The sequence below is a fragment of the Hetaerina americana genome, unplaced genomic scaffold, assembly GCF_022747635.1.
Source record: "Hetaerina americana unplaced genomic scaffold, ioHetAmer1.1.p SCAF_37, whole genome shotgun sequence".
In the NCBI taxonomy this organism is placed as follows: Eukaryota; Metazoa; Arthropoda; class Insecta; order Odonata; family Calopterygidae; genus Hetaerina; species Hetaerina americana.
In genome coordinates, this window is record NW_027286952.1 from 2,370,936 (window position 1) to 2,384,201 (window position 13,266).

The window sequence follows — 13,266 nt, forward strand, 5'->3', positions numbered from 1 at the left end:
ACAAAGGAGTAAGGCAAGGATGTAACCTCTTGCCAGCAATATTCAACGTATATCTGGAAGAGGCAATAAAAGAAACACAAGAATTGGGAATCAAAGGAGTCAAGGTAAATGGAGAAGAAATCAACATGCTCCGGTTTGCAGATGACATCGCAGTCGTGGCGGAAATGCGAGAGGACATGCAAGCAATTCTAAGAGCTATGGACCAAGTACTGCGGGAATATAATATGAACATCAACAAGAAGAAAAATAAAATTCTTGTGGAAGAGAGAAGCTGAATGCAGATATCACAAATCGAGGGGTGAAACTAGAGCAAGTGGAATCCATCTACCTGGGCAGCAACAGCATAACATGGGATGGAAGAAGTTCGACCGACATCAAGCAAAGAATAGCCCAAGTTAAGAACGCATTCATTAAGGAGGGAATTACTATGTTCAAAGAACTGGTTCAAAGACTGGAAACAAGGAAGCAATTCATCAAGACTTTCGTGCGGAGCAAGCAAGACAAGCACTCTATGGTTCTGAGGCTTGGAACATTGGAAAAGTGGACCAGTGAATAATAGCAGTCTTTGAAACATGGTGCTGGAGGAGAATGCTGAAGTTTAAATGGATAGACAAGGTAAGGAGCGAGGAAGTATAAAGAAGAGCAGAAGAGGATAGGACTTTTAGAGAAGAAGAGGATAGGACTAAGAAGAACAGAAGAGCAGAAGAGGATAGGACTAAGAATTTTTTTTAGGATAGGTGAACTCTTTGGCAAAGAAGAAATGAATGGATTGGACACACATTAAGGCACAATGGATTGATTAGGAATATAATAGAAGGAAAAATAGAAGAGAGGATTCCACGAGGGAGACCAAGAGACATGCATATAGGACAAATTAAGAAGGACGAAAAAAACAGAGAAGTTATCAAGGATTGAGGGAATTGACATTAAATAGAGTAGAATGGAGTGCTTCAGTAAACCAATCCTAGGATTGAAATACTCATGATGATGAAAGTATTCAATGCCAAAATTGATACAAACTGTTGCACATTGAATTTTTCATTTAGGATGACTGGGGAGTTGCAAAAAAAAGATGAAATCATCCATGAGAATATTATTGGGGTTAGGTACAATGAGGACAATACATAAGCCCAAAATAAGTTTTAGCCATATCATTAATGTCAAAAGTTGCTTATAATAAAATGCTGGTTGAAAACGAATTATTTTGCAGTATTTCAATTCGAAAATAAGGTATTCTCAATTCAAGGTTTTAGCTACACTTTAAATAATTTCATACACTCAAACTAGAATGATACAAAATGGCAGATCAAAGAGTTACATTTAATCAAAATGTATACATGTACCTGCCCGTAATATGCTCTTTCTTTGCATTCAAATTGAGCAAAAGTTGGATACAAAGGCAAACACAAAATGACTTTTTTTTTAAATTGGACATTCCATTTGTCTCATGAGGTTAATCGCTTTGCACATATTGTTGTGAATTGTGAGATTGTCTCTTTGGGAGTGAGAGGAATAATGCCCTTGCATGTGATCCCGCAGGATGGAGGGCAACCCAAGGGTGCTGACCTCTCAAGATCATTGTCTTATGTCACCTGATGAAAATGTCAACAGGAAACTGTGGAGCCAGTCAGAGAGTGAGCTTCGTAGCTATAGGCAGCGCCTTCGCCCCACTTCCAACCCACCAACGGAGAGCTTGCGCAAGAGGAAAGACCACGGCCATGATGGGCGCAAGTGAATCTCGTAAACACACACACACACTTGCGTTCAGGCGCACCGAATGAATCCATTGTGTGGTGTGCATCAAGACTATCGCAGTTCATGGAATATGTTTGATCCTGAATGCATTTGTGTTCTATGAATCACAGATGTGTGTTGCCTCTCTGAGAGAGATGAGAAAGCCTTCTGGTGGCAAATGATGAAATCATAACAGGAATCCTATCGCACCCATGTAAACAGTTTGAATTATATATTTTATGTTGCATTTTTGGGCATATAATTGGTGGCATGGGTGGCAGAAGCAAACTGTCGAGAAGTTGTGAGACCTCATGCCATATTTCTCTGGTAGACAAATCACTGTATCCAAAAAGTGTTGTCTTAGGTAGTTTCTCATGTTGTGCATATTACCAGGGATTCCTTACACTAATTTCCTAACAAATAGTTGTGTTGTATAAGTTACATTCATTTCAAGATAGTTTTGAAGGCCTGATGCAAAATTGAGAGGTATCAGCACCAATCAAATGCTTTTTTTATTCAAAATCATGGAATGCAGCAAAGGAGTTTCATGCACAGCTGCAATTTATGGAACGAAAAATTATTTTAGTGATAACTGTTTTACATATTTTTAAATATTTTTTCACCTTACATCCAGTTGATTCAGGGTGGAAAAGCAAGATATGTATGTTTTGTTTCATTGCGCTTTGTTTATTTAGGAGATGTACATATTTCCCACTTCCATACATTTATGTGCATTCCATAAATTGAGATAAAAGGCAGAAGTGAGTTGTTATCACTTGCTGAAGCATTGCATAATTATCACCCTTACACATGTTCATGATTAAAATGGAAAGATTAGGAGTGATGTGAAAAATAAAGTGTCATTTAACTCTGCCTCAAAAAATGATAAATTCACAAAATGGAAAATTTTGTGTTTTTAAGAGATGTTGATGAGCTCAGGTTCCACAATTTTGTCAAAATTAAATCGCATTTCATTAGCATTCCTCATACTCTCACGAAAATGTTATAATTTCTTTCCTTAAAGGAAAGAAATTTTTTGTTGTCTATTACATATTAGGGGGACTTGGTTATCCAGTAGGAGGGTCCAGGTTCGATTCCTGGGGATGCCTCTGGACACCCTTGGCTTTGCCCAAGCTCTATTTTGGTAGGTGGCCCAAGGGATAAGGTACTGCCCCCCTTAAATCCATTCCAATGTGCAAATTTCACATGCCATTGGATTAGTACTAGGTAAGCTCTACTCACCTACAGAGCCAACCTTTGGTTGGTTGATAAACTTTGATCTTTTGGCATTGGTTTCAATGAAATACTCAATCAATCAATTTATTTTTGTCCAAGGATTTGTTGTATAAATATAAGGCATGTCAAAGAAAATGTACTTCTGTAAATCATAGTTGCAGATATTCACTATGCACTAAGAAGTGAAAGCATCATATCGGATCATTTAAGATCATCAAATTCAGTGGATTACATTATTTTAATCCAACCATAAAAGACTAATAAATATTTTATTAGGTTACTCGTAGTAGCTCAGGACATCAAGAATTTGGGAGAGCTGCAATTCAAAATCCACCCTTACAGGGACTTAATTGTTCTCCAACTAGTCAGGCTACCTCCATTCTCTGTTCAAATGTAAATTCCATCTGGATTGCAGGAGTGCCTCATATCCCACATCTAAATTTATTGTTGATGCAACCATGTATGTCATTGCATTGTTAACAAAATCATCTAGTAAGACTAGATTATCATTAGTTATGGTTGGAAGCTGTATGTATGGCTTATATAGGTAACACTGGATGTATAGGTAATTAATTTAAGGAAATATACATTTCTCACAATAAGTACCTAACTCTGGATGGTTCATTATTTTAAGATGTAAAGTATCTTATAATATTCAGGCCTTGAAGTGTGTTTGATGGAAAAATGCTCTCTATAGCAACATGCAAGTTTTCCTGCATTTCCTGGTTATCCATCACTGCTGCATGCTTCCCTCACTTCCTGCCAACATCTTCCTTCAGGTGCCAGTGCACCTGATGTCCCCGACCTGTCAGCTCCTCCAAGTTGCCACTCTATCCCACGCACATGCCCCTCTTTCATGGGAGGCTCCTTAACCATCTCCCATTCTCCTACCATATATTTGTCAAGAGGTAGTCTTTATTAAGGGTATCAATGGACCTTCATTTTCTTTTAAAAATAGGGGTATCTTTTGTCAAAAATTTCAATTAGTGATGGGTTGGTTTGATTCTTCGGTTCCCACTTCCATAGGGGTCTTGATATTGGATTCTGAGTGAGAATCAAAATGAAAGCAATGAGTTCAAAACCAATATTTATGCCATCTAAGTTATGTTGTTTTCAAAAACTAAAATTATCTCAAAGATTACAATATCCACTGCAGAGTCTCCATGGTACCATGAAACATTTTGAGATCAAAGTATGTCTATACCATACTATTCTTTATATCTAGGTTACATCATTAAAAAAGCTGCTAGTAAGTTAACTAGAAAGACACTGAAGAAGCATCTATTTTGCAAAACTAGATAATATATAATTTGAAGTCAAAGGTGGTAGCCCCTGGCGAATGATACCTAAAGCCAGTTGTGCATACTTAGTTCTATTTATCTTGTGAGAGATGAAGGTGTACAGTAATATTTCACTTTGTACATACGAGGTCATTTCAAAAAGTATGAGTTTTGTGTTTTTTCAAAAATTATTTATTTATTCATGAATATCTATTTTGTCCCCTTCAAAGTAATCCCCATTCGATATTATACACTTGTGCCAGCGTTTTTTCCAATCCTCGAAGCACTTCAAAAAATCATTTTTTTGTGATCTTGTTCAGCTCCTCCTTTGATGCAGTATTTATCTCGTCAATCGTAGCGTAGAATCGTCCTTTCATGGGCCTCTCCAGTTTCGGGAACAAGGCAAAGTCACTGGGGGCCAGATCTTGGGAATACAGTGGTACTACAGGGAATAGTGAGTTGTTTTTGACCAAAACTTCGCGCTCAATTAACAATGTGTGAGCAGGGGCGTTGTCACGGTGCAAAAGCCAATTTTTGTTCTTCCATATATCCGGGCATTTGTGGCGGATTGCTTCGTGCAAATTGCGCATAACTTGCAGGTAATATTCCTTATTTACCATTCTACCCTGTGGCAAGAACTCATGATCCACCACGCCCCAGCAATCGAAGAAAACTGTACGCAAAACTTTCACATTCGACCGAACTTGGCGCACTTTTTTCGGTCTTGGCTCGAGCTGCAGCTTCCATTAGGATGATTGAGCTTTCGTTTACGTGTCATAACCATGAATCCATTATTCGTCACCAGTTATGACCCTCTGGAGAAAATTTGGATCGTCGCGGACAGAGTCCCACACCTCATTAGCAAAGTTAATGCGTAGCTGCTTTTGGTCGAAATTGAGCAATCTGGGTGCGAATTTCTCGGCGACCCTAGTCATGCCCAAATCATTTTTAGGTCCTCAGCAATTTCTCTAACGGTGATTTTACGATTGGCCAAAACTATTTTCTTCGCACAATCAATGTTTTTGTCGGTTGTTGACGTGCTCGGGCGTCCGGCACGATCTTCGTCGTTCACATCTTCTCGGCCCTCTGAGAACATTTCGTACCACCGAGAAACGTTGCTTTGGTCCAGGGTAGCTTCTCCATATGTCACAGTCCACATTCGGAATGCATCCGCGCACTTAATTTCGTTTTTCACACAAAATTTGTTACAATTTCTTTTGTCCATTTTTGGGAACAGACAAAAATCGAAGACAAGCCAAAACACGTCCAAGCAAAACAGCTGTCAGCAGTTAACTGAACATTCAAAATGGCCGAACTTTTCAGCATAAGTGAGAGACATCAGTACCAACATAACGCCACAAAAAATCAAATATACGCTACCGGCGGAAATTCAAGATTCGCGATACTTTTTGAACATACCTCGTATGTGCTACTTGAGTAAAGTATTTCCTAGACTGCGCATAAATAATTTATAGTCAGAAAGATAATGCTGGAAAATCATGAGCAAACGCCAATTGTACTTGGACAGTTCAATCCACCTGGTGTATTTTACAGGCTTACTTATGAATACGGATCACATTAATTGTGCTTCACACATTAAAACATCGGTTATGGTGGTTGCATGCAAGTAATTTTATGCCAGAGAAGATGAACCACTGAAAAATAAAGCACGAAAGCCGGTCATATTAAGCAGGTTTTCATGTGTCTATCCTGGCCCATCAATTTATATATTACAACATATTTAGGTAGAAATGTAACCTTGCATATGCACTTACTCGGGGGATTTTTCAACTTGCGAATAACTCTCAATCTCAAGTTCATGCTCAATGAGCCCCAATGCCTAATTCTTTTCAAAAAGTCTGATGCATCTGAGATGAAGCCTTTTACGTGATGTTCATATATCTCCAAAGGTGTCCCATGTCAAATGCTCACCTGGCAACACCTACTATATTGTATTAGGGATCAGTGACTCGGATTGCATGAAACACAAACTGAAAGGTGCCCAAAGTCACCAATGCAATGCAAAATGCATCTATTTTTTGTTTGAAGAATGTGTTCACCAGATTATTCATTATCAAAGATAATTATTGCCTTTTATCCTATGCAAATGTTGGGTTTAGTACCTATTCTCATTTGGTCACAATATTTAACCTCTTTTGCAGATTTATGGTTCAAAATTGCAATTAGTACAATCCAACTATTTCAAAGTGAACAATCATTTGCCTTGACCAGGATGAATGATTTTTTTGATGACTTTTGTAATAATTTGTAAACTTTGAAATTTTTGCATTGTAATGCAGATTAGCAGATGATCCGATTGAAAGTTACAGCCACAGCCTCTCCTTTAATTTCTTTAAAGTTGCCAATGGTTATTTATGGCCAAAGAGAGCTCTAGGTTTTTTGCAATGCATACATATATTTATAAAGATCAGGAATAATAAATATCTCTTCTTTTTGTCATAAGTATCATCTTATGATGTAAAGAAATGACATGTTCAGATTGTTAGGCATATTTAGATGGATGAAGCTTTTTGAGCATAATAGTTCAGACCTCTGCAACTTTTGGATTATCCATGTCTCTAAATTAAAATATGAAATTGGTAAAAAATATCTGTAAAATTCTTCAGTTCGAATTTCAAAAAAACTCCATGAATAATTTTTTCTAAAAATGTTTGACAATCTTCAAACTATTTGTTATGCATATAAAAAAATCTTGAAAACTACATAATATTCATTTGCCTTAACTTAAGACAATTGTTATATAAATGTGGGAAGTGAGTGAGGGTATTTAAAATGCCATAAAAGTGAGGGTCTTTATTTTGTAACACAATTTGAAAGGCCCCCATCTCAGAGATAAAAAAATGAAATCAGAAAATACAGTATTTTATTAAATGATGCCAATTTCACTACAGCCTTTGTGGGTAGTCCATCAGCTAGTATCATGATATTGATTTTATAAATCATGAATGTGAGGGTGGATGGAGCCTTCTTGCCACATAGGCCTGATATGTGGTAAGGTATTTACATGATGAATAATAATAATATACTTTATTCATCTTATAATCATATTCACATATGGTAGATGTCGTCATTTAGGAAAACACAGTTATTCATAGATAATATAGTATACAGCACAATATACAATCACATAAAATACTTATTTGAAAATATTTGCATACATACACCAAGTATTCTACTCACGCTAGACCTTATAATTTTAAGCTAGTAAAGTCGAGCTCATAATACTCCTATATTGAGTATAAAGGATTGGATGTAAGCCAATCACGCAGGACCCTGCGGAACACTACATTGCGGGCTGACTTTACAGATTTTGGAAGCATATTAAACAATTTGATAGGTAGACCTTCAACTTTGTAAGTCTTATCTAGCCTACAGTATGGAAAATCCATATTAGACTTTGCTCTGGTGTTATGGCTGTGAACGTCAGCCCCAGTGGAGTACATACTCGTATTTTCTTTAACATGAACTAATGAATAGAATATATATAAATTGTAGACTGTCATAATTTTTAAATTTAAAAAGAGAGGTCTACAGTGTTCAAGTGGACATGAATTAGATAAGGTACGGACTGCCTTTTTCTGCATCACAAAGATTAGCTTAATATCAAATGCATGCCCCCAAAGTCTAATGCCATAAGTAATATTTGAGTGAAAGAATGCATAGTAGGCATTAATTAAGTAGTCCTTACTAACATATAATTTCAATTTCCTGAGCAGAAATAAGGCTCGTGCAAGTTTCTTCCTAATGTATAGAATATGAGTACTCCATGTTAACTTGGAGTCCATATAAAATCCCAGCAGTTTCACAGGGACAGTATCCGGTTTAGCACATTTTAGAGTACATAGAAGATGCTGAGTTTTATCGGGATTCATATGTAGATTGTTGGCAGAAAACCAGTCCACTGCCTTTTTAAGTATAATAGGAACTCTGTTCATCGCATCAGAATGATGGGGGGAACTATGTAGGAAAGTAGTATCATCCGCATAGAGGACACAGTCAGTAATCATATTGGGGCACAAGTCATTAATCATGACCAAAAATAAAAGAGGTCCAAGCACAGAGCCCTGAGGCACATCATATTTAATATTTAATGGTTTTGACCGTTTACCATTTACATAAACTGACTGCTTACGATCAGATAAGTAGGAAGAAATAAATTTTAGTTCATTATCCTTAAAACCATAATATTTCAACTTATTTATGAGAATTGTGTGATTAACACAGTCAAAAGCCAAAAACCAAAAATAAAAGAGGTCCAAGCACAGAGCCCTGAGGCACACCATATTTAATATTTAATGGTTTTGACTGTTTACCATTTACATAAACTGACTGCTTACGATCAGATAAGTAGGAAGAAATAAATTTTAGTTCATTATCCTTAAAACCATAATATTTCAACTTATTTATGAGAATTGTGTGATTAACACAGTCAAAAGCCGAAGAGAGATCACATAGTGATTGATTACCTTCGAAAGCCTAAATGATTTGCATACTACCGAGAAACGCTTCAGCCAAACGCCTCAGAAATCAGAGGTATATCCAATAAATAAAGGGACTGAGTTATTAAGGAAGAAATTTATTGGTCTTCTTTGACATTATCCCCTTCAAAGTAATAAAGAACAAATATTTGCTCTTTTCTACTAGTTGTTTATTTAAACTATGACTGATTTCAGTGTCCTAAAAGACTTTTAGGTTAGGTCTTGATTAGGTTTTGATATACTACATATCTTCACCTGAAGATATGTAGTATATCAAAACCAGTTGTGGTTTAAATAAAAATCTATGGTGAAGTGCAACAATTTGTTCTTTATTATGTTCAAATTCCACGGCATCATGCCTGTAGCTACAGGGTTTGTCCGGAAAATAAGTGTACTGAGCTCAGGAAAAAAAATTTATTACACTTTTACATATCTTAAGCTAATATTCCTCAAAATAGGACCCTTGTGAGTCGATACACTTGTTCCAGCGGCGTTCCCATTCCTGGAACGCTCCCGCGAAGGCATCATCGGGAACCTCTCGAAGACTCGTCGTCGACCTCTTCTCTGCCCTCCACGAACATCTTGTGCCACCGAAAGATCATGTTTCTGGACATGGCTGACTCCCCGTAAGCCTGGTTAATCATACCGACAGTTTCGGTAGACGATTTCCCAAGCTTTACCGCAAATTTGATGGAATAACGCTGCTCCAAATACTTCGGCATCGCGTTCCGTGACGTGGGTCGAGCGTGGAGGTTCGCGTTAACAGAGCTCCTCACTACACCACAGCTCAGAGCCGACTGCCTTTTTCAGCGTCGCTTGCCAACATACCCCCCTCCAATCGCAGCCCGTCATAGCGGTGCTGGGCGCGCCTGGAGCGGCACGCCCAGCCCAGGAGTCAGTACACTTATTTTCCGGACAAACCCTGTATGCAATTTGCCCTTTCAAGTAGTCCCCACTAGATATTAAACTCTTATGCCAGTGCTTTTTCCAATCCTCCAAACACTTCTGGAACTTGATCTTTGATATAGCTTTTAGGTCTTTCAGTGTTGTGTTTTTAATCTCATTTAATCTAGTGCAAAGATGACGGCCTTTTTAGGTTCTCTTTTTTTTTTGGGAACAGAAAAATCATACAATAGGGCCTGATCTAACGAATATGGAGGCTGGGACATTACAGTGCTGTTTTTGGCCAAACATTTGCGAAACAACAGTCAGTGAAGTGTAATGGTATTGTCGTAGTGCAAAAGCCATGAATTGTTTTGCCACTGATACATTCATTTGTTTTTGCATTGCTTCATGCAATCGGCGTTGAACTTGTAAGTAGTCATTTCGTTATTGATCGTTTGACCTTGTGGCAAGAACTCATGGCGCACCGTGCGAAATTACAAAATTCCCATGACACACTTCGTGCACTGCTGAAGTTTGTGGTGGGAAAGCATAGGGATGCTGGTCTTCATGTCACTGCCACTGTTTGAGACATGGGTTCTAATGGTTACAAGGCTTCAAAAGTGTTTGGTTTGACCCCTGAATTCCCATTCTTCTATCTTCGGATTGGAAAGAGAGAGTAATCATCTTACCTAATGTACCTCACCCATCTCCCTCACCTCTCTAATGTGCCAGGAACCATCTCCTAATCCAAGTCATCCTTGCATCATTTAAATTGTGGCAGTCTTCAGGGAAAGAGGAAAGCATCATGGAAGTATATATAGGCGGCTAATGCCAATGATTAAGCTTTATGGAGCTACCATATCCTTCAAAACTCACACATGGACAATATACAACCACGGGGTTGATGAATATGAGGGTACATTGCTCTGCAGAAATTCTCAGCATTAGTGTCACTGGATGCAAACTCCTAATCAGTAGAGTGAGTACGACGTGGTATTTTACTTCTTGTTTGGTTGCATATATTCATGAAGTGTGAATTAGTAGACCAAAGTAACAATAATTTGCATTCAAAAGCCATCATTCAACCAGTTTCAGATCAAATGAGTAGTGCAGCACTTTCCACAGCAATTTTCACCCAGAAAGTGGACAAACTGTTTGACTGCCTAAATGGGCTGGATGAAAAAAACTAGTCTGACCCAACCAAGCATTATAGGAGTGGCTAAGATTCAGGCCAAAAGTGTTTTTGGGAAAAGATGGAGAAGAACGTAGTAGCAAGGGAAAAGTCAGCAGAAAGATCGACTAACACGCACCAGCCTGCCACAACAGACTGAATGGGTCCTGACTTTGTGCGGTGTGCAACTCCTATGTGGCATGAGAGAATCCATTGCATGTTTTCCTTCTTGCCGACTTAAACTGTGTCCATTGGAGAATTCTTTGGGCACATTGAGTCAACTGTGGGCCTCATCAAAACCCATCAGCTCATCAACCCTTACAAAGGCTCCCATCATCAGAAATCTCATGGATGGTGACCCTTGAAGGGATACTGACTGCTTGGATAATGATGCTGGTCCACTAAGCAGCCAGTTGCAATTTGAGGGATCTGGTGAGGTTGCTACCGAGAAAGACTGGTAGCAGCTTTCAGCAGTACATTTGAGTATGCTAATGCCGCTGCACTAAGCCTTTTTCAAGTGATGGCTTTATAGCTGGGTAGGTATTTCATTTAGGTGACCTTGTTCAGAGTGCTTAGCTAGTCTAAGTATGTGTCCTCACTCTGAAGATAAGGACACTCGAGGTCTATATTACATGAAGTTTTGGGTACATAATAATTTTCTTATCTATCTCAGCCATGAATAAATTAAATCGGTTGGGGAGATTGATGGATTGCAATCAGATTCAATTTTGATTTCATACTCTGATGAGCATGAGATGGGTAAAATAATTAGAAACAATTGGGAACAATAAATATCTTTGCAAAGTAAATGAAAGGACTAACTTTGTAGTTCCACACGAAAACGATTTATTCACACGACCCGGGTTTCGAAGTAAAACTTCATCATCAGGTGAGCTCTCTGCATTTGCAGCCCTTCTTATATATACAGCGTACGCGGCGTATATACAGCTGTATATATAAGAAGGGCTGCAAATGTAGAGAGCTCACCTGATGATGAAGTTTTACTTCGAAACCCGGGTCGTGTGAATAAATCGTTTTCGTGTGGAACTACAAAGTTAGTCCTTTCATTTATTTATAATGAATCGGTTCCATAAAGTTACGCCAGAAACCATTAATTATCTTTGTAAAGGTTAATACACCATTGCCCAGTCCATTATCATTATTATACTTGATTCATTTTGAAAAATGGTACAACCAAATTAAAAGTCATCAATATAAATGTTTATAATCTAAGAACTTGAGCTCTATGGCCTCTTAAGTCAATAAAATAAAATGAAAACTCCTGTAGCCGTAAATAAGTTAACACTACTCGTCCCGTAATGAAAACAAAATTTTTTTGGTGTGATGTTGGTAGGAAAAGAAATTCCACAACAGAGGCTGACCACAACCTTTCAACCAGAACACCCTTCTGCAGTAGTTTGCAGGAATGTTACTTCCTCGCCAGTAACCAACTACAGACCCAAAAACTCAAACACAAATAGGATCATTCACAGGGTTAAAGGGACTCTGTTGAGGATACCTGGGTTTACAAACAGATATACACTATTCGTGACTGTTTACGGGAATAAATTCCATGCCAGGGACAACCACAGAGCTGACACACTCAGGATAATAATCACTCACACGTTCAAAAAGGGATAAAAATGGGACTACTGTGAGAATATTACTCAAATTGAGCAAAGTCGGATAAAAATATTTTGGCTAAAATGTAGCCCTCCTCAGCGAACTGAAAGAAAAAAGGACTTGCAACAAAAAGTCATGAGTCACTCACAACTCAAGTATTTTCTGATAGATAAATGCTATCATAATGGGGAAGAGTTTCTGGAGGCTTAAGAACACTGAAACAGCTGGTTGTTTGTTCTCAGAGTTGTTCTATATCATTTTGTAAAGTCCTAGGACCAATAAACATTATTTAATTAATAGATTAGGTGTAAGTGGATAGTACGGAGGGAGGAACCAGCTGAAAAATGAGTTAAGTGTTCCAGGTAATAATTTTTCCATTTGTTCTTTTGTTTTTTCTTTCATTTTTTTTCTAAAATATTCTTCAATTTTTATACTCTTCTATATTTGTTGAACTCCTTAGGAAAAAATATTTAAACGCTTCTATTTGTGTTGTTACCATAAATTTTGCAAGAAGTTAATATGAATCCTTCCATCAACAGTATATCTCTCTAATCGTGCTACCTTTTCCTGACTTGAAGGAATACTGTAATCCTTGAACTACATACTTCCTCGACTTGACAAGTGAAATCACAATTGATACTTTGGTAAAAAGGTTAATCAGGCAATAATTCTTTGTCTCCAACCCCACCCAGTTTTTTACCAGTATGCATGAAAGATTCATACTGGTATATAATGAAGCAGGCTGCTTCTCTCAAAGATTTTCATGTCATAAGCAATTAGTGGTCACCAAAACCCTTTGACATAATTAATTTTGTAGATCATAATGTAAATATAAACT

The 13,266-nt window shown here is 37.7% G+C and overlaps 1 protein-coding gene across 1 annotated transcript in view; it reads left to right on the forward strand.

Moving 5' to 3' along the window:
- Window positions 1-3,579, forward strand: part of LOC139691499 (myosin-IIIb-like) — a 76,861-nt gene extending 73,282 nt beyond the window's left edge. The window contains exon 27 of the mRNA XM_071589349.1: window positions 1,540-3,579. Coding sequence (XP_071445450.1) covers window positions 1,540-1,735 — 196 coding nt within the window. The 3' untranslated portion in view covers window positions 1,736-3,579. The remainder of the gene's footprint in view (window positions 1-1,539) is intronic.
- The last annotated feature ends 9,687 nt before the right edge of the window (window positions 3,580-13,266 follow it).